General features: G+C 52.5%; 10 protein-coding genes and 1 non-coding gene across 11 annotated transcripts; 8 read left to right on the top strand and 3 right to left on the bottom strand.

Moving 5' to 3' along the window:
• Positions 1 to 54: 54 nt before the first annotated feature.
• On the top strand, positions 55 to 146 carry EI97DRAFT_t54. The gene has a single exon. It is a non-coding gene; the product is annotated as a tRNA-Gly (tRNA).
• Positions 147 to 311: 165 nt separating this feature from the next.
• EI97DRAFT_397818 (DEAD-domain-containing protein) lies at positions 312 to 2,899 on the top strand. Its single transcript, XM_033796375.1, has 2 exons — positions 312 to 2,088; positions 2,144 to 2,899. Exons 1-2 carry the CDS (start codon positions 385 to 387, stop codon positions 2,852 to 2,854), a joined length of 2,415 nt encoding a protein of 804 aa, XP_033654392.1. The 5' UTR covers positions 312 to 384; the 3' UTR covers positions 2,855 to 2,899.
• A 294-nt stretch (positions 2,900 to 3,193) lies between these two features.
• Positions 3,194 to 4,289, top strand: EI97DRAFT_450131 (uncharacterized protein; the record flags this gene model as incomplete). The annotated part of the gene is made up of 4 exons (XM_033800264.1): positions 3,194 to 3,308; positions 3,365 to 3,741; positions 3,815 to 4,017; positions 4,097 to 4,289. 4 exons carry the CDS (start codon positions 3,194 to 3,196, stop codon positions 4,287 to 4,289), a joined length of 888 nt encoding a protein of 295 aa, XP_033654393.1.
• Positions 4,290 to 4,943: 654 nt separating this feature from the next.
• EI97DRAFT_433085 (uncharacterized protein) lies at positions 4,944 to 6,806 on the bottom strand. The gene is made up of 4 exons (XM_033798316.1): positions 6,554 to 6,806; positions 6,280 to 6,505; positions 5,967 to 6,225; positions 4,944 to 5,910 (listed from the first exon to the last, which is right to left on the bottom strand). The coding sequence occupies exons 1-4, from the start codon at positions 6,628 to 6,630 to the stop codon at positions 5,096 to 5,098; spliced, it is 1,377 nt and encodes a 458-aa protein (XP_033654394.1). The 5' UTR covers positions 6,631 to 6,806; the 3' UTR covers positions 4,944 to 5,095.
• Positions 6,807 to 7,603: 797 nt separating this feature from the next.
• On the top strand, positions 7,604 to 8,332 carry EI97DRAFT_442217 (uncharacterized protein; the record flags this gene model as incomplete). The annotated part of the gene is made up of 1 exon (XM_033799750.1): positions 7,604 to 8,332. One exon carries the CDS (start codon positions 7,604 to 7,606, stop codon positions 8,330 to 8,332), a length of 729 nt encoding a protein of 242 aa, XP_033654395.1.
• Positions 8,333 to 8,454: 122 nt separating this feature from the next.
• On the bottom strand, positions 8,455 to 10,338 carry EI97DRAFT_433086 (FAD-binding domain-containing protein). Its single transcript, XM_033798317.1, has 4 exons — positions 10,006 to 10,338; positions 9,701 to 9,917; positions 9,251 to 9,645; positions 8,455 to 9,191 (listed from the first exon to the last, which is right to left on the bottom strand). The coding sequence occupies exons 1-4, from the start codon at positions 10,270 to 10,272 to the stop codon at positions 8,553 to 8,555; spliced, it is 1,518 nt and encodes a 505-aa protein (XP_033654396.1). The 5' UTR covers positions 10,273 to 10,338; the 3' UTR covers positions 8,455 to 8,552.
• Positions 10,339 to 11,614: 1,276 nt separating this feature from the next.
• Positions 11,615 to 13,400, top strand: EI97DRAFT_323914 (uncharacterized protein). Its single transcript, XM_033794706.1, has 5 exons — positions 11,615 to 11,987; positions 12,051 to 12,178; positions 12,252 to 12,351; positions 12,408 to 12,758; positions 12,810 to 13,400. The coding sequence occupies exons 1-5, from the start codon at positions 11,847 to 11,849 to the stop codon at positions 13,212 to 13,214; spliced, it is 1,125 nt and encodes a 374-aa protein (XP_033654397.1). The 5' UTR covers positions 11,615 to 11,846; the 3' UTR covers positions 13,215 to 13,400.
• Positions 13,401 to 14,698, top strand: EI97DRAFT_323946 (uncharacterized protein). Its single transcript, XM_033794707.1, has 2 exons — positions 13,401 to 14,209; positions 14,263 to 14,698. The coding sequence occupies exons 1-2, from the start codon at positions 13,587 to 13,589 to the stop codon at positions 14,603 to 14,605; spliced, it is 966 nt and encodes a 321-aa protein (XP_033654398.1). The 5' UTR covers positions 13,401 to 13,586; the 3' UTR covers positions 14,606 to 14,698.
• A 1,546-nt stretch (positions 14,699 to 16,244) lies between these two features.
• On the top strand, positions 16,245 to 19,728 carry EI97DRAFT_433089 (uncharacterized protein). Its single transcript, XM_033798318.1, has 2 exons — positions 16,245 to 18,220; positions 18,549 to 19,728. The coding sequence occupies exons 1-2, from the start codon at positions 16,467 to 16,469 to the stop codon at positions 19,630 to 19,632; spliced, it is 2,838 nt and encodes a 945-aa protein (XP_033654399.1). The 5' UTR covers positions 16,245 to 16,466; the 3' UTR covers positions 19,633 to 19,728.
• Positions 19,729 to 20,453: 725 nt separating this feature from the next.
• On the bottom strand, positions 20,454 to 21,629 carry EI97DRAFT_323996 (uncharacterized protein). The gene is made up of 2 exons (XM_033794708.1): positions 21,433 to 21,629; positions 20,454 to 21,352 (listed from the first exon to the last, which is right to left on the bottom strand). Exons 1-2 carry the CDS (start codon positions 21,513 to 21,515, stop codon positions 20,614 to 20,616), a joined length of 822 nt encoding a protein of 273 aa, XP_033654400.1. The 5' UTR covers positions 21,516 to 21,629; the 3' UTR covers positions 20,454 to 20,613.
• Positions 21,630 to 21,747: 118 nt separating this feature from the next.
• EI97DRAFT_493897 (tubulin nucleotide-binding domain-like protein) lies at positions 21,748 to 25,599 on the top strand. The gene is made up of 5 exons (XM_033802374.1): positions 21,748 to 22,698; positions 23,427 to 23,632; positions 23,756 to 24,203; positions 24,257 to 24,855; positions 24,918 to 25,599. The coding sequence occupies exons 1-5, from the start codon at positions 21,787 to 21,789 to the stop codon at positions 25,177 to 25,179; spliced, it is 2,427 nt and encodes an 808-aa protein (XP_033654401.1). The 5' UTR covers positions 21,748 to 21,786; the 3' UTR covers positions 25,180 to 25,599.
• Positions 25,600 to 25,607: the final 8 nt, after the last annotated feature.

Here is a 25,607-nt window from a genome sequence, read left to right on the forward strand (position 1 = left end):
GTTTCAAATTTTTCAAATTTTCACAGCTCACTACAAGGCAGCGGAGGTGTACCAGCATCAGTGGTCCAGCGGTAGGATATTTGCCTTCCATCGGTGTATATGCACTGGGCGAGCAAATGGCTCGGGTTCGACTCCCGGCTGATGCATTCTTTTATTCTTTTGCTGCTCCGTTGGCCTCGGAGAGTCTTTTTTAACCCTGCATGCACGAGAGGAAACCGTTCCGCCCGGGCGTCCAAAGAAGCCAAAGAAGTGTGCTAACCACATTTAGTACGCCTTAGCGGCGCCAAGTCTTGCTCGTGCACGTCCCTATCGAACTTTTTTGTCGGACGTTGTAAAATCACGAACCCGGGCCAATTCCCCGTCAGACCGCAGATTCCCGTCGTTATGGCTCCGAAAACCGACGACGATTTCGTTTTCACGATTTCAGACCACGATGATGTCTCGGACGATGGCGGATTGGACGATCTCGCGTCCGAATCGGTCAAGCTAGCTGGACGCGGGAAGAAGAGAAAGCACACGGAAGATCCGGACGCGAACACGAGGGCGAAAGAGGGCCCACAGAAGAAAGCGAAGAAGAACAAGAAGGGGAAGAAGGGGAAGCAGCAAGAGCCGGAGCCGGAGGATGAAGAAGAAGCCGGGGAATTTGAGGCCGGAGAAGATGTCGTGGATAATGACGATATAGCGTCGGATTTCGAGTTTCAGGCCGGGGATGTGGATACCGGGTTCGTGGAGGATTTTGATGGGTGGGGAAGTGAGAAGACGGTGCCTGGCCAGCCGAAGGAGAGGACGAGCACGGCGGTGGATGTGGACGAGATCATTGAGAGGCGGCGGAATAAGCAGAAGGAGAAGGAAGGCTCAAAGGCTAAGGAGGGGGGTGACGATGAAGAGGAGGCAGAGGATGTGGAATTTGAGGGCTTTGGTGATGATGACGAGCTTCTCGCGGAGGATGGGTTCGGCATGGGGGCAGAGAGCGAGTCCGAAGAGGGGGACGAGCATGAAGAGGAAGGGTCGGAGGGAGCCAGCGATGATGAAGACGCGGGGACCAAGGAAGATAAGGAAGAGGAAGACTCTGATGACGAAGTGGCTGCCCATGTGCCTCATCCAATGGATCTAGAAGCATCCGCATCAGAGGATGAAGATGAGAAGGAGGATGCAGCAGAAGCAAAGAAAGCTGCTGCATTTTTTGCTCCTGAGGAGAGCGTTCCTATCAAGAAAAAGAAGGGTGCTAAGTCGACTGGATCCTTCCAAGCTATGTCGCTGTCCAGACCCATCCTACGTGGTCTGGCTTCAGTCGGATTCACCGAGCCCACGCCCATCCAGCAGAAGACCATTCCCATTGCCATGTCTGGAAAGGATGTTGTTGGTGGAGCTGTGACTGGTTCCGGTAAAACCGCTGCCTTCCTCATTCCCATTCTCGAGCGTCTTCTCTACCGGCCGAAAAAGATCCCTACAACTCGTGTCGCCATCTTCATGCCTACGCGTGAGTTGGCTGTCCAATGTTTCAACGTTGGGAAGAAGTTGGCTGCCTTCACCGACATTACATTCGCCTTGATGGCAGGTGGTTTCTCCAGTCGTGAGCAAGAAGCGGTTTTGAAGACCCGCCCAGATGTCGTAATCGCGACTCCGGGTCGTTTTATCGATCATATGCACAACACTGCAGCCTTCCAAGTTGAGAATATTGAGATTCTCGTGCTTGACGAAGCCGATCGTATGCTCGAGGAGGGTTTCGAAAGCCAGCTGAACGAGATCTTGACTACGATCCCGAAATCCCGCCAAACCATGCTGTTTTCCGCGACTATGACCAGCTCTGTTGACAACTTGATCCGCGTCGGCATGGACAAACCCGTCCGCCTACTGGTCGACGCCAAGAAGCAAACCGTTGCAGGGCTCGTACAGGAGTTCGTCAGACTGAGGTCCGGAAAGGAAGACAGACGTCTAGCTTACCTGATGTACCTCTGCACAGAAGTATACACCGAACGAGTCATTATTTTCTTTCGGCAGAAGAAGGAGGCCCACAGGGTGAGGATTGTGTTCGCACTCTGCGGACTCAAGGCTGGCGAGCTTCACGGAAACTTAACTCAGGAACAGGTAAGTTCTACCTCTCCGTATTTCTCACTATGTAAATGGTACTGACAGGACACAGCGAATCCAAAGCGTCGACGCGTTCCGCGATGGCAAGACATCTTACCTGTTAGCGACCGACGTCGCGTCTCGTGGTTTGGATATCAAGAACGTGTCAACTGTCATCAACTACGAGGCTCCGCAGACACACGAGATCTACCTACATCGTGTGGGTCGTACCGCCCGTGCTGGCCGCACCGGCCGCGCATGCACTATCGCCGCGGAGCCAGATCGCAAAGTGGTCAAGCAAGCCGTCAAGGCCTCCCGCGCCCAGGGCGCAAAGGTCGTCAGCCGGCAGATTCCGAGCGAGGGGGTCGACAAGTGGGTCAAGAAAATCCGCGAGTTGGAGAATGAGATTGAGGAGGTTTTGAAAGAGGAGAAGGAGGAACGCGCGCTTAGCATCACTGAGCGGGATCTTAGGCGAGGTGAAAATCTGATCAAACATGAGGACGAGATCAAATCGCGGCCGAGAAAGACGTGGTTCGAGTCGGAGAAGGAGAAGAGGATTTCGAAGGAAAAGGGTGCGGCTGCGCTTAACGGCCCTCTTGAGGGAAAGAAAGAAAAGAAGAAGCCCAGTGGAAAGGACAGGAAGAAAATGGAGCTGAATGATGCTCGGACTGAGGGCAAGGTATGGAAGAAGGGGAAGGATCAACGTGGTAAGAAGCTTGAGAAGAGCAAGGATAAGAACAAAGCAAAGAAGGCTGGTAAAGCACAAGCGAAGGGTAGAAGATAAGTAGGAGCACAGGCATACTCATCTGAACCATGTCCCATTGTATACAAATCTGCGTTGGACCTCCCCTCCCCTGACGTGCGGGTCTTGTTCTTCTCTTCTCCGATGTGCCAAGCCCCGCACTCAAATTTCCTTATCGGGTCTAGTCTAGGGCTGCCCCGGTGGCCCATCCGGAACCCGCGGACCAAACTTTCCACCTGCTCACCAACGCAGCTCTGACATTACACAGTACACTCCTTTACACCTTCTACCCACTCAAGCATCTGCTGCGCCGCCGGTGACCGCTCCAACTGACCTCTTCTTCATATACAACCCTCAGACTCGCCGATACAAACTTCAACAATGACCGAGACTGCGCCCTTGCCTAACGGTAATGGGAGCATCAACAGGCCGATTCGAAGAGAGGTGGATGAGGAGGAAGAAGAGAACATCTTTCTGTTTTACCCCAATCTGATTGGTATGGAAACCATGTCCCAATCGAACTTCCCCCAGCTTATCGATCCACCTCCGCAGGCTACTCGCGCGTTATCCTCGCCGTCGCATCCCTCTACTACATGCCCCTCCACCCGCGCACCTGCTCCCTCCTCTACTCGATATCCTGCCTGCTAGATGCGCTCGACGGGTTCGCCGCACGGCGATTCGAGCAGTCGACCAAGTTTGGTGCCGTCTTGGACATGGTGACGGATCGGTGCACGACAGCATGCTTGCTCGTATTCCTGGCTTCGGCCTTCCCCCGGTGGAGCATCGTTTTCCAAGGCTTGATCAGCCTGGATCTGGCGAGCCACTACATGCACATGTACGCGACGTTGAGTATGGGCGGGAGCGGACAGAGCCATAAGAAGGTCGACGAGAGCCGGAGCTGGGTGCTGAAGATGTACTACTCCAATAATGTAAGCCAGCCCTGGCTACCTACCTTTTTGACTTTTCGAACCAGCATCCGCTGACGCAGTTTCTCACAAACAGAAAGTCCTCTTCACCTTCTGCGCCCTCAACGAGCTCTTCTTCATCGCCCTGTACCTCCTCTCCTTCTCCTCGCCTTATCTCTCCCCCACCCTCCTCAAAGATAGCCAAGAGCCCTCCTCGCTCCAACCGGGATCCCCCGCCGCCCCCAAACCATCGCTTCTCTTCACAAGCCCCTGGTCCGCCGGAGCTATGGAAATGGCACGGTAAGCTGCCCCCCCTCCCCTGCTTCGTATTGGCCGCATGCGTATACGTATCCCGGAATACTAACTCATTACCGCCCAGAGCAAACAAGATGGACTCGACCGTCCCCTGGATCCTCGCCGTCATCTCCTTCCCCGTCATGTTCGGTAAACAAATCATCAACGTCGTCCAGCTCGTCAAGGCCAGCAAGTGGCTCGCCGAGGGCGACAGGCTCGAGAGGCGGAAGCAGGGTCTCCCAAGGAAACGGGCCAGCCAATCGAAGAAGAAGCTATAATGGCACGGAGCTCCGTTACTTCGTTTCTAGGAGGCTGGTCTTTTGTCTGAAGGGGAAGAATGAGAACACTGAGTTGTGGGATTTTGCATTAAGAGGGTTACGTCTTCTCGGTTGCGTCAGTGGCAGTAGCCGTAGTGGTATCAACCATTGGTGACGCAGCACGTTAGGAGGTTATCTCAGGTTAAGTGGGACGGCGTTTACTTGGGTCGGGGGTCGGTGCATGTGTGGGTTCGCTTCAGCGCTGTGGACATTCTCGCGCTCGAGAGTCAGGGGTCACTCAATGGGGGTTCAAGAAGTGCCATGCACTCGGTGAGCACATTGAGCCGGAGCCAACGCGCTCGTGAGGTTGATTCTCGATTTGACTTCTCTTCTGTTCTCTTCAGGTTTCATCGCCTGTGGTTTATCGTGTATTTTCGTTCTGTTCCTTTCACTTCTTCATCTACTCTTTTACATTCACTTTCGCTTTCCCGTTCGGCATATATAGGACATGGCGTTACTTCCTTCTGGCAACGGACTCATCACATCCCATACGACACAGGCCATTGTACACGAGTAGCACCTGGGCAACACAGAAGCGCATATTGCTCTAATCATAATCATTACAAAATCATAAGTACAACAGCATGGTCCTTGCTGCCAATCACTCGATGGCAACCCTGGCTCACCTGAAAACCTCATTAACAACTTTGAAAAGCGCCATACGTCCTTCCCATCAAGAACCGCTGGATTTCACGCACCCAATGCCAAAAGCCCCGAACCGAACCGAACCGAGAACCCAACGCAACAACTGCGAATGAGTTCAGAACTCAATGCCCTTTCGTAACCGTCGTAGTAGTCGTAACAGCCGCCTGCGTTGGCTGCATCTTCGACTTGGTGAGAACCATCATCGGAACCACCGGCAAGTGCCACGGCGGTCTAGCAACCACCGTCGTAGTATGCGGCACTACAACGGTCCTCTCAACCTCCGCCGTCTGCGTAACCGTGGCGAATTGCACAGTGACTACTGTCTCGGTCGAGTTCTGGTATTTGGTATGTGTCGCCGTGAGATTCTGGTAGACAGTCGAAGGTTGCAGCACCGTCTTCTCAGTGGTTTGATTCAGGTAACTTGTCACCGTCTCTGTGGGCGCGTGAACCAGGCGAGAGGCAGATGGGTTCCAGAAGTGATGGAAGAAGTTGGGAACCGGGATGGCAGGGAAGGTCGCTGCTTTTCGAAGTGTTGTTTCCGTCAGGTTTCTCTTGAACAGATTTGGATGTGGGTTTAGGATGTGGTCCGTGGGCTTGACGGTGCGGGTGCTGCTGGTAGGCGAAAAGACGGTTGAAGTGTTAACGGCGCTGCTCATGAAAGAAGGTTGAGGGTGCACGCTGTTGGGGGGCTTGAGTGTCGTTGTGATCCTGGCTGTCGGGGTGCTGCTTTTGCTGAGTGTGGAACTGGTCCTGCCGGTTGGCGTGACGAATTTGACGTTACTGGCGACGCTGGAGACCTTGGCTGGAGGTGTGACTCTTGGGATACTGCTGGTGTTCAGGCTGGTTGTGCTGCCGATGAAGCCAGTGCTCGAGATGATTTTGGACGCGAGAGGCAGGTGAAATGGGTTGAGATCATGTCGGCCAACCTTGTTGTACCCTGCCGCGAGTCAGATTAGAACCAGCAGACAGCAGAAGTTAACGTCCAACACTCACCATTGGAGCCTCTCACCCGCACCACGAAAGGCTGCCCACTAGCATCGGCCGGCCCAATCGCAACGTCAGTGGCCATCGCGGAAGAGTTCGTTATAAGGCTTCCGTAGAGGGCACAGTTGTAGACTGCCGTAGCAGGAGGGTTTGGACACTGCGGGCCGGGGACTTTGCTTGGACCGCGAGACACGTAGATATTGAAGGCAACGCAGCCATGGCGGTTGTCGCAGAGCCGAGCACAGATTTCGGGACTGTACTCATTGAGCTGCGGCTTGTGAGCTCTGAGAGCAAAATGCGTCTTCCGGCAGTGGACACATACCATTGTATGACCCCGACAGTGGGGCGACAAGACAACAGCACTGAAGTCCTTGAAAGCTGGGACATAGCCCTTCGGTGTGGGAGCTGATTTGGAGATGTTGGAGTACATCCCGTATTTGAGGAAGGCCTGCCATGTGTCTTCGTCGGGAAGTGGAGCGGCACCTTTCTGTAAGACGTCGCACTCACGGTCACCGGGACCACCGGACAGTGAGCTTGCCCACTTGGGACTAAGCAAATGTCAGTGAGGCGTCATCAGTGAATTGGAGTGATCTTACATTGCTCCAACGACAGGGGAAGATGGAGCGGCAGTGGCTATGATGGCCAGTGACGCCGTGAGCAGGGTCTGCTTCATGTTGGATGTGGCAACTGGAGCTGTCGTCGGTCGACAAGTTGATGCTAAGAGATATTTGGTAAGAATGAGCGCAAGGACACCGAAACGCCGAAGATATGCGAGCTGCTTGTGCTGCAGGCCGGGTGCTGGTGATGTGATACAAGTGGAAAGCAGAAAGTGGGAAATGAAGAGATGCGTTGAACTACGGGGAGTGGGCTCGTTATATAGGTAATGGGAGTAACTGACTAGCTACTGCCCGCGTTGGGAGTAAACAACCCCCAGGTGCGTGATGGCAGCTGTGGCCATGCACAGTGCTCTTGCAACAGGAGGAGTGGGAAACCACGGCACAGCCCGGAAAGGAACTCTCTGGGTCAGGAAGCCATTGTCAGGTTTATCAGAATCTGGAAATGACGTATTGACAGCCCATTCAGGACGAAAGCGCCTATGGCGAGCAAGATCTCGGGAATGGTCCCGTCGTCGTCAACGGTGAGAGATTTGGATGGAACTGTGGAACTTCCTACCTATCGTACTACTTACAATGTCGAAACATGGATTGCAGGCATGCATAGAGGTAATGAGAAATTGTCGACATACCGCCCTTGGATTCGACGGTTGCTCAATCGAGCATATATTCGCAAGCGTTTGTTCCTTTCCATTATTGACTCTGCCGATAACCATCCACCACGCAGCCTAGAGAAAGGAAGTGGCTGGATGTTTGACGCATGTAAGAGCGATCTGCAGCATGCAAGCCATGCGCGATCGGAAACCCAATTACTCTCCCAGATCTCAAAATCCCTCGCCTCAATGATGCATACAATCCCTGAAAGGTCATCCAGCTCTTCGGGTTCTCGCCTCCATAACACGAAGAGAGTTAGCCCTGTGTAATACATATCCCTTGGACGCGCTTCAAAAGTCTGCTGCCTTTGCCGCCTTATTTCAAGGACCCCCTAGCTCCTCCCATTTTCTCTTCTCAATTCCCATCTCCATTCCCATCATGAACCGCCCTTCACTAGTGAGCTCGTTCTTCCGAGTGAACGAATGTTTTCGGTTGTCCTTATATCACCCCGCGACCCTAACGGCTCTGCGTAATCCATTCCGCCAATACCATGTGTCTCCGCACAACTACATTCGGAGCTGTCAGATCGGCTGCGTGCGCAACAACATAGCACACGTCCACCGCACCCCAACAAGACTCACTCGCCTTCTTCCCAGCAGCGCCCGCCATTTGAACCAACGCACGACCAGTGGTCACAACAGCAAACCAAATCGAGCAATAATCCTCCCCGTTCACCCTTCGGAAGAACCTCCCTCGCCGGTTATCGATCGCCCTGTACCAAACAAATCAAGAGGCGGGTGGGGCTGGTTGCAATTCTTCTTGTTCTGCTCCATCGTTGTAACAGTTCAAGCAGCACTTCAGTTGAAAACTGTGCAAGCTGAGCAGGTCGCTGAATTAGCTGCGTATGCTGCTGCGTATGCTGAGTCCACGACAGAGGTTGCCTTGAAAATTCGAGAAAGGCATAGATTGTTGCGCGTCGTGGCATGGTGGAAATGTTACGATTGCGGCACGATGAACAAGTTCGAACCTTGTCCGTGTCCGGAATGCGCCCGTAATTTAAAGCGAGATCATTACGGATGTACGCAGTGTGGAGGCGATCGCCCGGTCATCCATGAGGGTTATCATGACCATGAATCCAACGACCGGACTCAAGCAGATGAGGAGTGAATGGGCTCAATGCGAATTTCATACAGGACGTGTCCCCGTTATGGAGGTATGATGCTTATGGCGGACAAGGAATCGTCCATTCAAGCACTGCGATGCAATCAATATAAAGCCACTGCCGTCACGTCAAACTAAAATTCCAATTTAACAAATGACTATTTTCAATTGAATTATTTGCCCGGATGGTGTTGCCTTGGATCATTCATCCTCGACGCATCCACAATCAAACGATCTGTCCATAGAAGCTGAACTTGCCCTTCGGGTCATACTTCTGCTTCAGAGCCCTCAGTCGGTCCTGGCGCCAAGTCTCGTAACCATACCAGCTCTTCGGGCCCTCATTACCATAAGCATAATTGACATACGCATGGAGTTCCGGGCTGCCAGTGCCCTCCCTGAGGATCTCGCGAAGCTGATTGCCGAGTTGCTTCACAGCAGCATCGCGCTCAGGACCCTCGCCAGCGTAGATGATGAGCGGGGCGGAAAGGATGAGATCCTGACGGAAGCCGAAGGCGGTGGCCTTGGTGTCAATGGAGCGAACGCCCTTGGTGCCGTAGTCCTCGAACATGAAGATGGAATTGTAGTAGGGATTGGATGCACCGGAGACGGCCGTCTTGTAAAGCTCGTATGCTTTCTTCTGGGCCGTGACGTTGTAGCTCTTGGTGTAGATGGGGAAGCGAGGGTTGTTGAAGCCGAAGTCCTGGCAAGGAGGGGAGTCGAGAGCAATGCCAGTCCAGGCAGCGAGATCCCTATAGGTGCCGGACTTGGGACTAACGGCGAGAGGACCAATGTCGTGGAACGGCTTGGTGTACTTGGGATCAACAGTGTTTACACCCTCTTGGAGGATGTACATGACGATGACGGGCTAGATTGCGTATGTCAGTGCATGCCAGTGCATGTTTGTTGAGAGGTCTACGGTCATACCTTCTCAGGATCGAGAGAAGCATCGTTGAGCCAGTACGACCAGTTAATGATATCCGCGCTCTGATTGCCACCCTGAAGAATGTACTTGTTGGCAGCAGCGTAGACGGCTTCAACCTTGTCACCGCTGAAGACGATGGTCTCGATCGCCCAGTTCGGGCGCACCAGCGGGTAGATCTTCGCAGTGACGGAGGTAACAATGCCGAAGTTGTGCCCTGCGCCTCCCATCGCCCACCACAGGTCGGATTGGGGGGTAATAGTTTTCAAGGTGCCATCCGCCAGGACGACGTTCATGGACACCCACTGGTCGGAGATCAGGCCATGATAGCCTTGAAGCCAGCCGTGACCACCTCCGAGAGCAGGACCGAGATAGCTGACGCATTCGCAGGTTCCAGTGACTGGACGTTTGTTATGTGACTGTTCACCAGGTGCACAAAGTGAAGGTACGCTTACCGGTCTGTTTACCAGCTGCCCAGAGAGCATCCACTAGCTTCTTGGAGTTTGTCCCTCCACCAACAGTGACCGTCTTTCCGTCCTTCGCAATGGAGATTGAGTTCAGCAGGGGAAGGTAGATTTCAATGCCGGAGTCCATTCTACCGAGCGTAGTGATGGCTCCATGGTGGCCGTTGTATCCGAGGATAGGGATATCCTTCGTCCATGCGAACTTGACCTACTCCATTGTCAGCGACTTCATCTGAAGCGTAGACATTGAGCTTGTCGCGATTGTTTTGGATTAGGAAACAATGATGAGCTCTTACAATCTCAGAAACATCCCTCTCCGTCGCGGGAACAATGACAATGTTAGGATTAGGAGTCTCCAGATTCGACCAACGCACGGTCAAATTGGTGAACTCAGGAGTGCCAGGAAGATAAATCTGAGCATTTGCTGAGAGCTTGGGCCTCAGGGTTGAGAGGTCATAATTTTGCCGGGGGAAGATGTTGTAAAGATCGGTAGGATTCCCAGAAACAACCGGGAGCACTGATGCTACCGCCCAAGCGGTCGCTGCAAACAAACGCGAAATCATACTTGTACCGGCAGGAAAAGAGTGACAAACGAGTGACAACCTGCAGAAACGAGGTGACAGTCCCACAGTCCGATCATTATAATAAATAAATGAAATAACACTGCAAGGGGCTCCTAAACCCCGCCATCGCTTCCAGTGGCAAGGTACTGGCATGGCTCCACACGTGCCGATGGTGCATGGGAACCAAGGGGAAGGCTTTGCGCTTATCCTGAATGCGGAACATTATTTCCTCGCTTGCATGTTTCTCGTCAGTGGGACGGACGTTACGGCAAAAGGATTGATCGCATGGTGCCTTGGCTTCTCGTGGGAAAGTTACGATCCGTAGTCGCCAACTACCTTTGTACTGTATCTTAACATATTCTGGGTAACTTCGGTGCTTTCTATCACTGTTGAACACACCAGCAATGGTTCTGGCAGTGCTTCTCCGCAGTGTTTCTTCCCGAGGTACACGAGCAGGCACAGGGGCGCTGCCGAAAATCCAGGCGGCTTCTGCATCGATGCAGGCACTGACTCGAGAAATCTTGGTTGTTGTCCGGAGTATGGAATCTTTTTCTTAGAGGACTCTGAGCACTTTGAGTGACTGCCCTAATGGGTATTTCCCTAGGTACTTCATACTACAATAATATAGGATGATCTAAGCATCCGGAGTTATCTCTCCTTCGTGGACAACTTCGCTTGCGTCTCGGAAGCATCGCACGTATTCTGCGCAAAAAAGTTTCCAAATACTTGAGGGACTTCACGCCCTGGAAGCCAAGAGGTCAAGTCCTGTGCTAGCGTGTATAAGGTATTCTCCGTATTAATGCGAAGGTTAGTGCTTACACTTATTCCACTAGTCCCCGTTCCCGGCACATCAGTGGCTCCCGTAGACGGACGGGTCGCCGTAATAGTCGCTAGAGGTGGATCCCCATGGGCAGTCGACTGGCATTGCAACCTCGTCTTGCTTTTTCTTCAATAATTGGATCGGAGTTGAACCCCCAAAGCTGAATGCATCCTTGCCTACCTAATTGGCCCGTCTGGGGTGCTGGGCTATCTGCCCGCGCGGGGCAAGATCTCCCATTACCGGAGAAATTCCCGCGCTGTTCGACGGGGTAGTGAACTTTGTCTGCCATTGTTACGAAGATTTGCTAAAGTATCCGCAGAAGACGGACAAGTGAAGACGACACTTATCGATCGCTGGTCGATCTTTGGATGTCATCCATTTTAGCCGGCAAGCCTGCACGATGTGCGGTCCGCAGGACGAACCGCTTTCCCAAGGGTTGCTCAGCGGTCCAGCAGTGACCTCCTTTCCTAAAAGCAAAATGTGACGAATCTACCGGGATATCTTGTAATTGAGCATCATGCACCGTTCCCCTAATTGGTCAGGGCCGTCCTGAAACGCTTCCGGTTTTTTCTCCGATGATGGTCCTTGCGGCTTTGGGCTGCAGCTGGCAGTTGCATCAAACTGGGAAAAGCTGTCTCGTACCTACATATAGTTTGATGATCGACTTTTGTCTCACACTTGATGCGTGTGTTGCCAGTTCGATTCTATCTCACTAACGGACCAACGGCTCCACCTGCACGCTAACCTCCACACAATGGCGCACAACCCGATAGTGGAGCTGTGGACGCTTTACGCCGTCGCAGTGTGCTTCACCATTCTCAGAACATACGCTCGAATCAAAGCTGTGGGGTTTCGAGAACTTCACCCCGATGACTACCTGATTTGGTTCGCGATTGTTCGTACTCCCTCGTCTCCCCGCCAAACATCGTCAGTGACGCTGACTCTGCTATTTGAGTAGCTTATTTACACAACACAATGCACACTGGGATACAATGTTGGCGCAGCGGCGCATGGTCTTGCAAATAATGGCATGACTGATGCAGAGCGGAGTGCGCTCTCGCCTGATAGTCCCGAGTACCAATGGAGGTGAGGTTTTCCGAAGGATGCCATGGGCGCAAAGTCGGATGCCCAATTTGGGCAGCGCAGTTGACGGTGGTAGGATTATCGGTTCTAAGATCCAAGTCGCAGGCTGGACCACGGCGGCATTTCTACTCTGGACTCTTAAAATTTGCATGACCTTCTTCTACCTCCGACTCACCGTAAGTACTTTCCAAGCAACCTCTGTTACGGAAGGCAGGACTGACCCGGCTCGTAGAAAGGACTAGGTAGTCGCTACCTCATGCGTATCTACGTGGGGATGGGCCTCATCGCAGGGACATTCATCGCCGTCATCTTTACGATCTTTCTCTCGTGCAGGCCGTTCAGTCGTTACTGGCAAATAAATCCAGATCCCGGAAACGCTTGTCAAGCTGCCATCTCGAAGCCGATTCTATGGGTCAAATTTATACTGAATGTCTCGACGGATATCTACCTGCTGCTGATTCCCATACCAATGCTATGGCGGTCAAGTCTGAGACTCCTCAAGAAGATTGCTACAACGATGGTCTTAAGTGCTGGTGTGGCCATCATTGTCTTCGCGACCTTGAAGAGTATTTATGTCATTGTGGTAAGTCCCTCAAGAACTAGTGTTGAGCTGGCAATCTGATGCTGCACACAGGACCCCATTCATGGCGGACAGGTAGCCGCCTCATGGGGTACGCGAGAGACATTTGCCGCCGTCATCACAACCAATCTACCCATGATCTTCCCGCTACTCAAATCATGGATCATGCCTCTGCTTCCCAGCCATATACGCTCTAGCTCCAACCAGAAGAACTATAAGACGCCGGATGGATTCGTAACCATTGGCGGAGGGGGTGGCTCTCGTAGCCGACAGGGACCTCACAGTGCGCATCATATCACCGCGAACATGACATTCGACAACGAGAGCGAAGAACGAATTATCAAAGGAGATGGCGTAATTAAGCTACAAGATGTCCATGCGAATGCCATTGTGGTTTCGAACGAAGTTAGAGTCACGGCTGAAGATCGCAGTAGCGAACGTACGACCACGACATTTTAACGACACGTTTTTGAATATTCTTGACGATAATAATAAACCGGGCGGCGCCTTCCTAATAGATTTGCTTACGAGCATGCTGTTCATTGCGAGAAACGCGTAGCTGTTTTTCACCAGGGTCCGTTGTCTTGCTCATTTTCACCACATTGTTCACATGGTTCCTATTGTGGCCACAATAGAGCGCACGCGCCTTTCACAGCGGCCCGTCTTTGTTCATATATATTCTTGCACAATCTCTTTGTTTACTTGTTCGCTTTCCAACCCGTCTTTCCCCCCACTGCCTCCGAAACAACCTCGCAAGTAAACTTGCCTCGACTTTTATCCAAGTCAGTTTTGTCAACATTCAAAGAAGCGATCTGATATACCTCGACCATCATGGCACCACCACAGCCACCAGCTCTCAGCACCGAGTCACTCAACCGCAAGCGGAAGCGACTCGAAGAAGACCTCGAGCTGCAGAGCCCAATCGCGAGGATCCTCCACGGAGGTGCCAATGGAGCAGCGAAGCGTCCCAAGATCACTACACGAACGGTCCTGGTATCCAAGAAGCTATCGCAGGCGAACCCAAACCTCGTCACGGGTTCTAGCGCTACGAAGAAGGCAGACGATGGTGGCAAGTCCGAGGAGAAGCTTAAAGCTGCGGTCGAGTCTGCAGACGAGAGCAAGATGGTTGGGAAAGAGAACGTCCCTGAGGACTCCGGCAATGTTGAATCAGTGAAGGCGTCGAAGGAGGTTGGACATGAGCTGAACCCAAGTGTGGTCAAGGTATCTAGCGCTACGAAGAAGGTCGATAATAGTACCAAGTCCGAGGAGAACCCTAAGGCCGCGGTCGAGTCTGCCAATGGAAGCAAAAAGAATGGGAAAGAGAACCTGCCTGAGGGCTCCGGCAATAGTGAGTCAGTGAAGGCGTCGAAGGGGGTGGTGGGACAGCCTGAGAAATTGCAGCGTACTTCGCCAACTACAAAGGCTACAATCAACGAGGAGCCGTCAAAGAAAGGGTAGGCTAATTTACCTACACTGCACTACTGGAGATATAAGCTAACTTCAACAGGGACTTCGAGTCCAAGGCCTCAGGGAAGGTAGAGAGAATGGGCACTGCTGCCGCAAACAAAGTCCGCAAAGCACAACGCGGCGGGGCCAAGAAAGTGCAGGAACCCAAGGTCAAAAAGGAACCACTTCGACCTCGCGATGCTCATGCACAACTTGAGAGGGAGATGAAAGCGATCTATAAGAAGGTCAAAAACGTGGTCACAGAACTTCAGACAAGCGGAGAGAAGACGCTATCTAGCAATCCGAAGGACAGATTCCGAAACATGACGGAGGCAAAGAGGAGGGCCGAGGCGTTCTTGAAGCACATTGAAGCGTTCAATATGGTGGAGAGTGACGAAGAGTGAGCGCTGGATATCACTGCGGTAATTAATCTGGGGAATTGGGTACTGTAGGGGGGTCCTTTGATAACTGCACTTTCAATTTTGGACAGTTTGTATGCATCACTGCTGAACATTCCCCATCGTGTTCGCCGGGGTGACTGAACTGGATGGCGGATTTGGACAATGGATTAGCTCTGGGACAGGATCTGTTCACAGAACAAGGGTATATGAAAGTGTGAATAGCGAAGTGTGTAAATTCAGTAACAAAAGCAACAATGGAATGGTGGTAAACAGTTATATTCACGTCTCGGACAATGACTTCACTTCAGGAGAGTCACTTCGGGCGTATCTGACATCCTCAAAACCGGAGGTGGCGGAAATCTTCAACCTCAACACGCTTGACGAATATCGCAAAATAGCCCACTAACCAGTGCCGCATCAATATAACGCAGAAATGAATTTTTCACGCAGGAATCAGCAGAGCATGAGCGAAGAGCTCGAGTCCGGTGTTCTAGCATCCTTTATAGCGAGCAAATGCCCTCCTGAAGATCGAGAGAACGCCATCAAGCAACTGCACGAAGCCAATGTTGGTGTCAGACAAGTGCATCAGGACATCATGGGTAAGATCTGCATAACACAGCCAGTAATTCGAGCTCTTAATCTTGTCCAGGTTTCGCCAATCATCAGTTTGTTAGCCGGATCGAATTCAGTGAGGATACTCGAGGCCACATTTCACTTGTCCTCCATGTTTCTCTGGATATCGACCCAAAAGGAATGGTTCCTATGACCGAATCCTACGACCCTACAAGAAGCCTTCAGGACGGCAGACTCGCAGCATACAAAAGGTTGTACACCAAGACCAACAACTTCCCTCTCGCCTGCACTTCAAAGAAAAAAGCCAGTTGGAAATGAAGATGAACGAAGTAATCGACAAGATCAAAGGTAAAGTTCCAATGTACGATATTCGGCCCGTCTAACGGTTCTTTTAGAACTCGCATGCCTAATTCTACCGGGTTCACAGTTCAACGTAACAGTCGATGAGCCGACTGGGGAGCGTCGTACGTATCATGCGAACTTATGGTGGGAAGGTGAAAAGATTGTGTATTTGGCGGAATCGACGGAAGGTAACCCGCTGCCAGTGCTGATAGACATGGCAAACGACTTAGAGAAAGAACGAGCAGATCTGACACAACGGGGGAAGCTTGTACAACTTTGGGAGGCCAGAGCCCGGAGCGCTGCTGTATACCCACCGATGGCGCATATCTTTGACGGGAAGGACGGTGCTATTGCGCGTGTTTCTAACGTTTTCAACCGAATGAACTTCCCCTGATATAAATAAGCGCAGAATATACCGACCGCAATTTACACATGAATTCCAAATGCATTTGACTTCATACTTCAGTCAGCATCATTCTTTCTTTGCCAGCTAAAATCCTGAGATTGCGTTTCCTGAAAACGGAAATTCTGTGGGGTTGTGCATTAGAAGTCATGGTACTCCTCTACCTAATGTTCTCTCTATGGATGGCGGCTCCAGGAAGCGTTCGCAAAGCAGTAAAGGTGACGTGCTTCCCAATTGAGAATAGCGCTTTTGAGACCGCGGTGCTGTGGCGCGCTCATTCGTGGCTGGACAACTGAGCTCCATCATCATCACCCCACAACCGTAGTCTATCGTGAGGCTCAGAAGTTGGCGGGAATCTTGTCATTATGCTTGTCCTTAGCCTATTGCTGACAAGTTTATGATCGATTGAATGGCTGGCCGCGACTCTGAGCGGGCGCACGCCCGGATCAAGGCAGAACGACCGGGTGCGATAGGAATCTCACGCGCCAGCGCGATTTATTCTTCTTCTTCCCTCTCTCAAGATCTTGTTCACTAACACTAGCCTAAATGACGCAGAATGGCGGCACTTCCGGAAGTCCCAGCGAGCGGACGCGACGATACAACGCCCTCGTCGATATCCAATTCGCATCAATCTTAGACCCAGACCTCACTCCAGGCTCTGAAGATGAGGCCACGGAAGAGAGGGCAGCACAATTGGAAAATGCCCAGTCAGCCATTGGAGTCAGCATTGGCCAGCAGCAAACTCATTTGACTTCGCCTAAGACACCGGCGGCTGAGAAAGCTGCAGCATTGGACCATGACGATGAAGACGGCCTGTTCGAAGTGTGGCAAGAGGCACAGGACAACACAGAAGCGCACGATGGCGGAGGGAGTGCTATAGTACGAGGACAAAGCACCCCGGTGGTTGAGAAGGATGGGCTCGCTCGATTACCCGCGGGCGTCGCAGACCAGTACCCTCTTCCTTCGCCCTCTCGTGCCGTTCCCACCAAGATGCGAATAGACACGCCCGACCACAGGGCTGAATTGCGCGACAACTTGTCGCAGGCACGGCGGCGACGAGCACATTCTGGCGGATTTCCTGCAGAGGTGTGGAGGAAATATATCAACTTCAATCTCCCTTCGCTGCCCAAAGCCTCCAACCTGCTCCACTTTTCGCTTCCAAGCCTCTCATTGCCGGGTATACCGAATGAATATGTGCGACATACGACCCAGCCTAGACGTATGCGGTCAATGTATGTTGAGGTTGAGAACAAGCGCACAGCTGTGAGCACTTGTCCACATCCCCTGCCGGACAGCGCCAACACCCAGGCTGCTGCTTCCAATCCTTTTCCGGGATCGTCAACCAAGTCTATGGATCCGATACCTCACCGCGATGTCTCGCCCCAGCGCGACCTCAACCCTCGCGTGAGTCACGAGCCTCATCCCTCAGGGCTTTCGAGACCACCAGCACCGGTCCTTCGCAAGTCTAATTCCGAGGGCTCGCTTTTACTATATCAGCGGAAATCTTTTGCTTCGTCTCTTGGTGACGATTCGCGCTTCGAGAACGTCCAGGAGCAGGTAAATAGCCGCTTCAAGGCGATCAAGGACAGCTGGCAAGATGCAAATTTCAAGCTCCCTAGTCTGCCCACAATGCCCAACTTCAACTTTGGGACTAAAGACGGTTCCTTCAGTTATGGCCGCATTGGGAGTTTACCGAAAGGCTCCGAATCCAGTCATGCGACCGCAAGCAAAGCTTCCTTACTCACAGGCTTCAATTCCTCCACCAAAGGCCCATCGGCAAGATTGGGAAAGGGGAAAGACGTGCCTGCAAGTTCTGCTGGAATGCCTTCCCCTGGCCTAGCCACACATCCATTCTTTACTCGAGCCTTGCAGGATCTGACAGGCGACATTGTCGTCCTTGGGGGTTACCGGGGCTCAATACTTCGCTCTGCAGAGCCGCCCCATCGGCAGCTCTGGGTCCCGATCAAGGTCGGCTTGAACTTGCGAAAAGTGGACCTCGAACTCGGATTGAACCCGGAAGACGAGGAGACAGAAGAGCAGCGCATAATTCCAGGAGGGATGCTGACTCACATTGGTCCGGTCGATATCGGAAGGCGTCTCCTGAAGAGACTCGGGGCCTCTGATAATGCTAAGCGAGGAGACCTGAGAGTTCATAATTATGGATATGACTGGCGGCTGTCGCCACATCTCTTGAGCCGGAGGCTCGTCGAGTTTCTCCGCTCCCTACCATGCAACCAACCTGGTGTTGCTCCTGAAAAGCGAGGGGCTATTGTCATCGCACACTCCCTCGGCGGCCTAATGTATGTTGAGACCAAAACATTGTCTACAGTGGCTTTCCACGTGCGACTGAACACCTCCCCGGCACTTCCTCTGTACTGCAGTTTTCCAGGTTCGATCAGCTGAACAGCCAGGAGTTGCACAGATATGAAAGCCCTCGCGACAGGCTTTCTAACGCAGCTGTCCGGGCAGAGTAACCTTTAACGCCCTAAAATTTCATGACCTGAACGGATTGCAGGCAATCTTCTTGAGCTGAACAGGTAATGCAATCTACAGAGGAAGCGCTGGGGTTTGTTCAGTCCGACATGATATGACTCTATACGCGGCAGGAGAAACGCTAACATGGAACAGCACACGCCATGCTATCAACCAGCACCCTGCACTCGTTGCTGGCGTCGTCTACGCTGGAGTACCACAAACCTGTGTAAACATACTTGGACCCCTGCGGAATGGCGATGACGTGCTGCTTTCTTCCCGCGTCCTAACTGCTCAGGTCAACTTCACAATCAGAACATCTTACGCCCTGCTTCCTGTTGACGGAAAATGCTTCTTCAACAAATACACAAAGGAGGAGTACCCTGTTGACTTCTTCGACATCAACACCTGGTCCGAATACAGACTGTCCCCATGTATAGCTCCACCTCTCCCGGCTCCTAACTCAGGCGCCATGCTTCGCAGCGCAACCGGCATCCTCAGCGCCATGACCCAAGCTCTACCAAGTCTGCCCGGCCGTAAATCCTCCCTACCTCCCAAAGCCAGCAACACTACAGTTTACCACCCCCCCTTTTCCCCAGTCCGCGATGCAGCAGACGTAGCCCGCAACGCGGCCGACAAGATCGCCGAATCCGGCGCCCAAAGCACAGGCATGGCCCCGCAAATGGGCTCCCAGCAAACCCACAAGTCGCACGACGCAAACACAGGAACCACCGTGACGACCAACAGTCCCGCGACCGCAGTCACGATCCCGCACGACAAAGCCGTCGCATACCTCACGCGCACCCTCGCCGAGGTGAAAAAGTTCAAACTGGAACTAGCACATAGACCTGAACACACGGCCGCTAACGTATACCCACCCATAGCACTCATATACGGCAAATCGACGCCGACGGTGTACGGCGCCAAGGTGGAAAGTAGGGAGGCTATCAAGCGCGCAGATGCGTACGATGAACTTGCCTTTGCGAGTGGGGATGGAGTGGTGCTGGCGAGGGCGGCGATGGTGCCCGAGGGGTACTCGGTGGTTCGTGGCGGCGTGGTGAGTTCGGATCGCGGGCATGTGACGTTGTTGGGGGATTTGGAAGCTGTGGGGAGATGTTTGAATGCCGTGTTGGGAGCTAGGAGGAATGGCGTTGGGCTGGGCGAGGGGGCGATGGGCAGGCGGAAGGGTGATGGTAGTGGGGAGGAGAAGGGAAGGCAGAAGGAGGGGAAAGGGAGTTGAGGGAAGTGGAGTGAATCTTGAGGAGCTGAACTACACAATAGAGCAGATACACATGTATGATTACACATAATAAGTATTCGCACCGACAGCTACGAAGGTTGAGCAGCTTTCCACTTCACGGACCCTGGCCCCGCTAAGCCATTAAGACATTACTTTGTGAACACATTGTCGAAGAAGCGATTAAGACCAATGACTCTCTCTGGATCTCCTTATTGCTCCACCTGGGCGAACGTCAAGTCCCAGGATCAGTTACATCTCTTTCCCCGAAAAACTTGCGTGCACTAAGATTCCAGGAGGGCTGAGCGGAAATTGACGATTTAGAGCCACCAGGCGAATCAGGTTGCAGACTTCGGTCTCTGTGGTCCTCTCACCCCTGTAGCGGCTCTTGACGGAATGGGTATTCCCGTATGTATGAATCGAACAGGCGTGGCTCTCGAAGAGAAGCGTACTCCGGATGTATAGAATCGTAAGACGTGGCTCTTGACGGGCTGCGTACTTCTGCAATATAGAATGGGACGTTCCGGTCCTTGAGACCTCGTCGGGGATCGCACCTCACCTGCATGTCTTGCTCTATCATTCCCACGGCCTATTTCCGCCCGGGGCGGGAACGATGGATTCGAGCGACACTCCTGGATAATGTCCCTATGTACGTTCGCCAGCATTGGTTGTCCATGTCAATGTATGCAGTGGGTTGTCCATTGGCGCACGGGGAGGTGTTGCTTCAGAGGATGCGAAACTGCGTCCACCCTTGTAAGACTCCACCGAACTTGTAGACCCCCTAGAACTCTTCTGAGACGGATGGAAACGCTGGATGGCGTCGTGTGAGCGAAACCCGGGAATTCCTATGGCATTATGGATCCGCTCTGGACTGCTCTTGCAGCAGTATAATGCGATCGTGACTGGGTCTCCTCGGCGCAACAATAGCACATAGTCTTACACCATAGACACAGACCGGAGCAATCCGGTCTGTGGGCCTGCATTCTACCACCTCCCGCGCCCCCTTCCCCTCCCGCCGCCGCCGCCCCCTCTATAATACGAATCTCTCTCAGGGGCAGGCGGAGCCTCGCCTCGTCTCCACTCGCCCGCAGGGAACCCGCCGCCACGTCGCTCATCGAAGCGACCGCCACCACGACCACCTCTTCCAAATCTGTCATAATCCCCCGGACGTCCTCCATAACCATTCTCACGGGGTCCAGGGCGGTTCCCATAGGGTTCTCTAGGCGGCGGCCCACGCGCAGAAGCTCCCGAAATGGGTGGAGGAGAAGCGGCCACTGAGCCATCTGCCAGAGGAGGAAGAATTGCAGCGCTAATGTAGTCGCCAATGACAAAACGTGCATCTTGTAGCGTCTTGTTTAACTCTCCGCTGAGTTGCTGCAGGGCATCCTTCACGATATCGCCTCCCGCCTTGCCCTCGTCTTTTGATGACTCTTCATCTTCTATATCATTGTCCAACTTCTTTCCTTGTGCGTCCACGCTGGCGGCGCCAACTATTACGGAACCGAGGTCGCGAGCAATGAAGCGGGGTGCGGTGCCCGGACGCGACGGTCCTTGCATATCAGGGAATATTAGGCGGTAGGCGATGCGGGTCCCAGCATACTCTGCAGGGAGCAAAGAGGGAAGCGCGGTCAGGAGGAGATGCGTGAGCTCGGACAGGGTACAGGATTGCCAGGTATAGATTTGTAGATGTGGTGGTAGCCGTGGAGATGCGAATTCTTCTAATCTGATATTGATGAGCTATAACTGCTCAAATGGAAATAGCCCGAGCTCGGGACAGAGGATATATATTGGACATATGCATACCGGTGAAATTGTCCATTCTTATAGAAGAGACGGAGCAGAAATGGTGTCGTTGTTTGACGATCAATCTTTGTGGGATCCGCCATTTGAGACCTTTGATGACCGTGGAGATTTTCAATATAGCCTCAGATTTAGAATCAGGCGGAGTCACGAGAGCAGGGTAACAATGTGTTTGTTTGCTGCGGAGAACGTTGCCATGGAGGAGCATTGCACAGCTATACCTGCACGAAAAGACGTCTTGGCAGCGAGCTCAATTAGTGGCTTGGCGAAGGACTTCCATAACCAGCCCGAGGTTCCACAAGCTCAACATCTCCATTCCGAACCGCATCGACAGATACTTACCGGCCATAAGACATCATGGATTTTAAGAGTCTCCTCTCCGCTCAGATAAACAAGGCGAAAGCCTCCGCATCAGCCGACTCCGAGAAGAAATATGTCAAGCGCTCGGAACTAGAAGCACAGCGACAAGCCGCGTATCTTGCTGAAAAGGAGGCAGCGGAGAAGGCGCGTCTAGAGCGCCTTGAAAAGAAGCGGAAAGCCGAAGAAGAGGAGGCTGAACGGGAAGCTCAGAGGAGGGAGAAGCGACGGCGTCTTGCAGAAGAGTCGAGGAAGCGGCGCGAAGAGGAGGAACTGGAGGAAGAGAGACAGCGTAGGAAGAGGTTGGGGCTTCCTGACTTACCGCCGAAGAGCGCAGAAGGTAGCCAGGATGGTACCCCTGTGCCAGAAGAGGAGGATATCCCGGAAGCGGAGCTGGTCCAGAAGTTGAGGGCATTGCAAGAGCCGGCGCAACTCTTTGGCGAAACACATAAGCAAAAGTTGAAGCGATATAAGAGGCGCATTGGCCAGGATAATCTCGCAGCGATTACTACAGATGGCCCGATTCCCACTACACTGCAGCTTGTTCCGGAGAAGGATATGAAAGTCTCACTCAAGGTGCCGAAAGACAAGGAAGGCAGGGAATTCTTATTCCGACAGCTGGCCAGCTACTTCACGATGGTGCTGAAGGAATGGGAGGGTACATTGGCTCGACGCTCCGGCGACATCAAAAACAGCTATCAGGGCAAACAAGCTTATGCCGCAATGGTCCAGGCACGCGAGAATATGCGACCACTCTTCAAGAAGATGGAAAAGGGAGACCTGGAGTCCAGCATACTCGAGCCTGTCGTTGAGATCGTACATGCGGCACAAGAACGCCGCTACGTAGATGCCAATGATGGGTATCTCCGTCTCAGTATCGGGAAAGCAGCGTGGCCCATCGGAGTTACTATGGTTGGTATTCACGAACGTTCGGCTCGGGAAAAGTTGCATGAGAGTGACAAAAATGCTGCACATATCATGAGTGATGAGATTACCAGGAAGTATCTGCAAAGCATCAAGCGTTGTCTTAGCTTCGCACAGACTAGATGGCCGCCAGAGGATCAACTCCAATTAATGGGCTGAGGACGGTTGGGTGTGTGGGGAGGAGAGGACGTCAACCAAGTGCTGGACTCGTTCAACTTAGATACCTTGCCACATAGTTAATCAGTTACATCATGCGATTACCTTCTTACATATTTACCTACGTTTATTTCAACCCTCATTATGGAAGGTGTTGTGACGCGTAGTCACGTGGTGGCAAATCTCGTCGCCTCAATCCCGACTGCATCTCGAAGCTCACCAACGATCTCTTAATCCCATCGACTTTACACAGCAACTGGCCGACTCCAGAGTGTTTACTTTCTACACGGCCCACGCCTGCGGATATGCACGAGATTGTCACCTTGCAGCTTGGTCAACAGAGCAATCATCTGGGCACTCACTTTTGGAATACACAGGTGCGTACATACGGTGGCTTCGTTGGCGAACTATTTGCCATTGAGAGTCTGCAATTAAGCCGTGCTTGCTCGAATATATTCCCACGCTTCTCGCGGGCCCTGTGTTGTTTTGAAAAATCCTTCAGCCCCTCATCACCCTCCACACTCACGGAGCTGCTTTGAACCCCATCTAAAAATCCTCAGGAGTCTTATTTCACGTACCATCCCGAAGAAGAATCCCCAGTGAATCATGATATACTTTTTAGACCCGGCATCGCACCTGATGGGTCGGACACGTTCACGCCGAGGGCCGTGATATACGACTTGAAGGGTGCTTTTGGCACTATGAGAAAGCTGAATGCGTTGTATGAGACGGAAGCTGATGTGGCGCCGACTGAATCCGACGTGTGGTACGTATCTTCCTTGAGTGAATTCCATTCGATTCAGATTTCCATACCGTCTCGTGAATGTCGACTACCAAATTGTTGAATTAAGAGAACAACTGTTTTTACAATATGCTGATCGCATTATAGGCCTTCAAAACCGATAGTTCAGCGAACAGAGCCTATCCCAGCTTCATCATATCAGAGCGCGCTTGACGCTGGCCTATCACCTCCTCGGCTTTCCACCTCTTCTGTTCGCTATTGGTCTGATTATTCTCACATATACTACCATCCAAAATCTCTAATCCAACTTTCCGAATTTCAAGTGAATGATTCCTTGATGCCATTCGAAAACTGGGACGTCGGCATGGACCTGTTTGAGAAGCTTGAAAGGGAAGTCGACCTCGTTGATCGTGATCTGAGGCCCTTTGTTGAAGAGTGCGACGGCATTCAGGGCCTTCAGATCATCACGGGGGTGGATGATGCGTGGGGTGGATTCGCTAGTGGGTGGTTAGAGAGGCTACGGGACGAATACGGCAAATTGAGTATTTGGACCTGGGGAGTTGGGGACCAGGGCGGAAACACAGCCATACCGAGAGTAAGCATGAGCTCCAAGTCGGCAAGGCAAGTGTTGCGGCTGACCCGTTTCAGGAAAAGCGGTTGCAGCAAACAGTGAATGCTGCACGGTCGCTCAATGTTCTCGCGGAGCAGTCGTCTCTCTTCATCCCCTTGTCAAATCGCCCCAAGAAGATGCCTTCCTATCTCCAAATGGAAGCGTCTCCATGGCACATCGGAGCCTTGCATTGTGTCGCTCTGGAGACTTTGACCATGCCTTCTCGTCTGCGCACTTCGCACCAAGGTCACGGTACCTTGGCTGACCTGGAACAAATCGTTAACCTCACGGGGAAGAGACCGATTGGGAAAATCGAAATGAGTATAGCAGACCCTGATGTGCTTACCAACAAAGCATCTCCGGACGTAATGGAAGTGGAAAAGGTTACCTCTAGAGTAGCGACTCCACGTGGCGAAGAGGTGGGGAATGAGAACGGATTGGACGAGTTCGATATCGACGTCTTCACGAAGGACTATCGCACGGCCGGCGCTCCCAAGCGGAGAAGGGATCATATCTTTGGCCGCGTGGGTATCTCACGCGGAGACTGGAGCAAATCCCCAAATGACGAATATGGAGCACGCGATAGATTCAATGATGGCCCACTAGTAGAAAGGCATGTTCACGATTTGACCCACAGGTCTCTCCAAGCCTGGGGGATGTTTTGCGATAATCTGTTGGGACATACTAACCTCTGGTCAGATATAACACCCCTCTCCTCTTCCCTCAACTTACGAGCTTTCCCTCCATCTTCGATGTTGGAAAGCCACGTGGAAGCAAATTAGCCGTGAACACTGGCTTGACGACGAGCACGGCGGTTGCCGACCAGATACGGACGCTCGAACATATTGCTCGACGCACTCTGCACCTCGAAGACCGGGAAACACTATCCAACAGCCTCCAGAGCCTCGCGGAGGAGTATGACGAAGGTTGGGAAAGTAGTGACAGCGACATGGGCGAGTAAGCTGAGTCCTGGCTTCCAACGCCTGTTTGTTCTCAACCAAGTCCCCAACGCAGCCTGGATCCAATCTTTCCGCCAAATGGAGGCATTAAATTACCCCGCACAGAACTACTGTTGCCAGTGTTGTGTCTTGTCGTGATAAATGTCTCACGCGTCGATTGGACCTTGAATATACTGGTCGTAGTAGTTAAAGAAACTCTGCTTCTAACTGCTCGGATCTACGCTTGGTATATGCCCGACTTCGTTTCACCACGACAAATGTTTGTTTCGAGGATGCCGCGAAGAGAAAGCGAAAAGGCGGCCAATGACGGGAGCCTTTATCAGCCAGATTAGAACCACTGTGGAGGACTCGCAAAGTGCTACTAGAAATCAATTGACGGATCTTGCGGATTAAGCATCTGCATCCCTCCAGCTTCGTTGCTGTGTTACAG

This window comes from Westerdykella ornata (assembly GCF_010094085.1).
Source record: "Westerdykella ornata strain CBS 379.55 unplaced genomic scaffold EI97scaffold_9, whole genome shotgun sequence".
NCBI lineage: Eukaryota > Fungi > Ascomycota > Dothideomycetes > Pleosporales > Sporormiaceae > Westerdykella > Westerdykella ornata.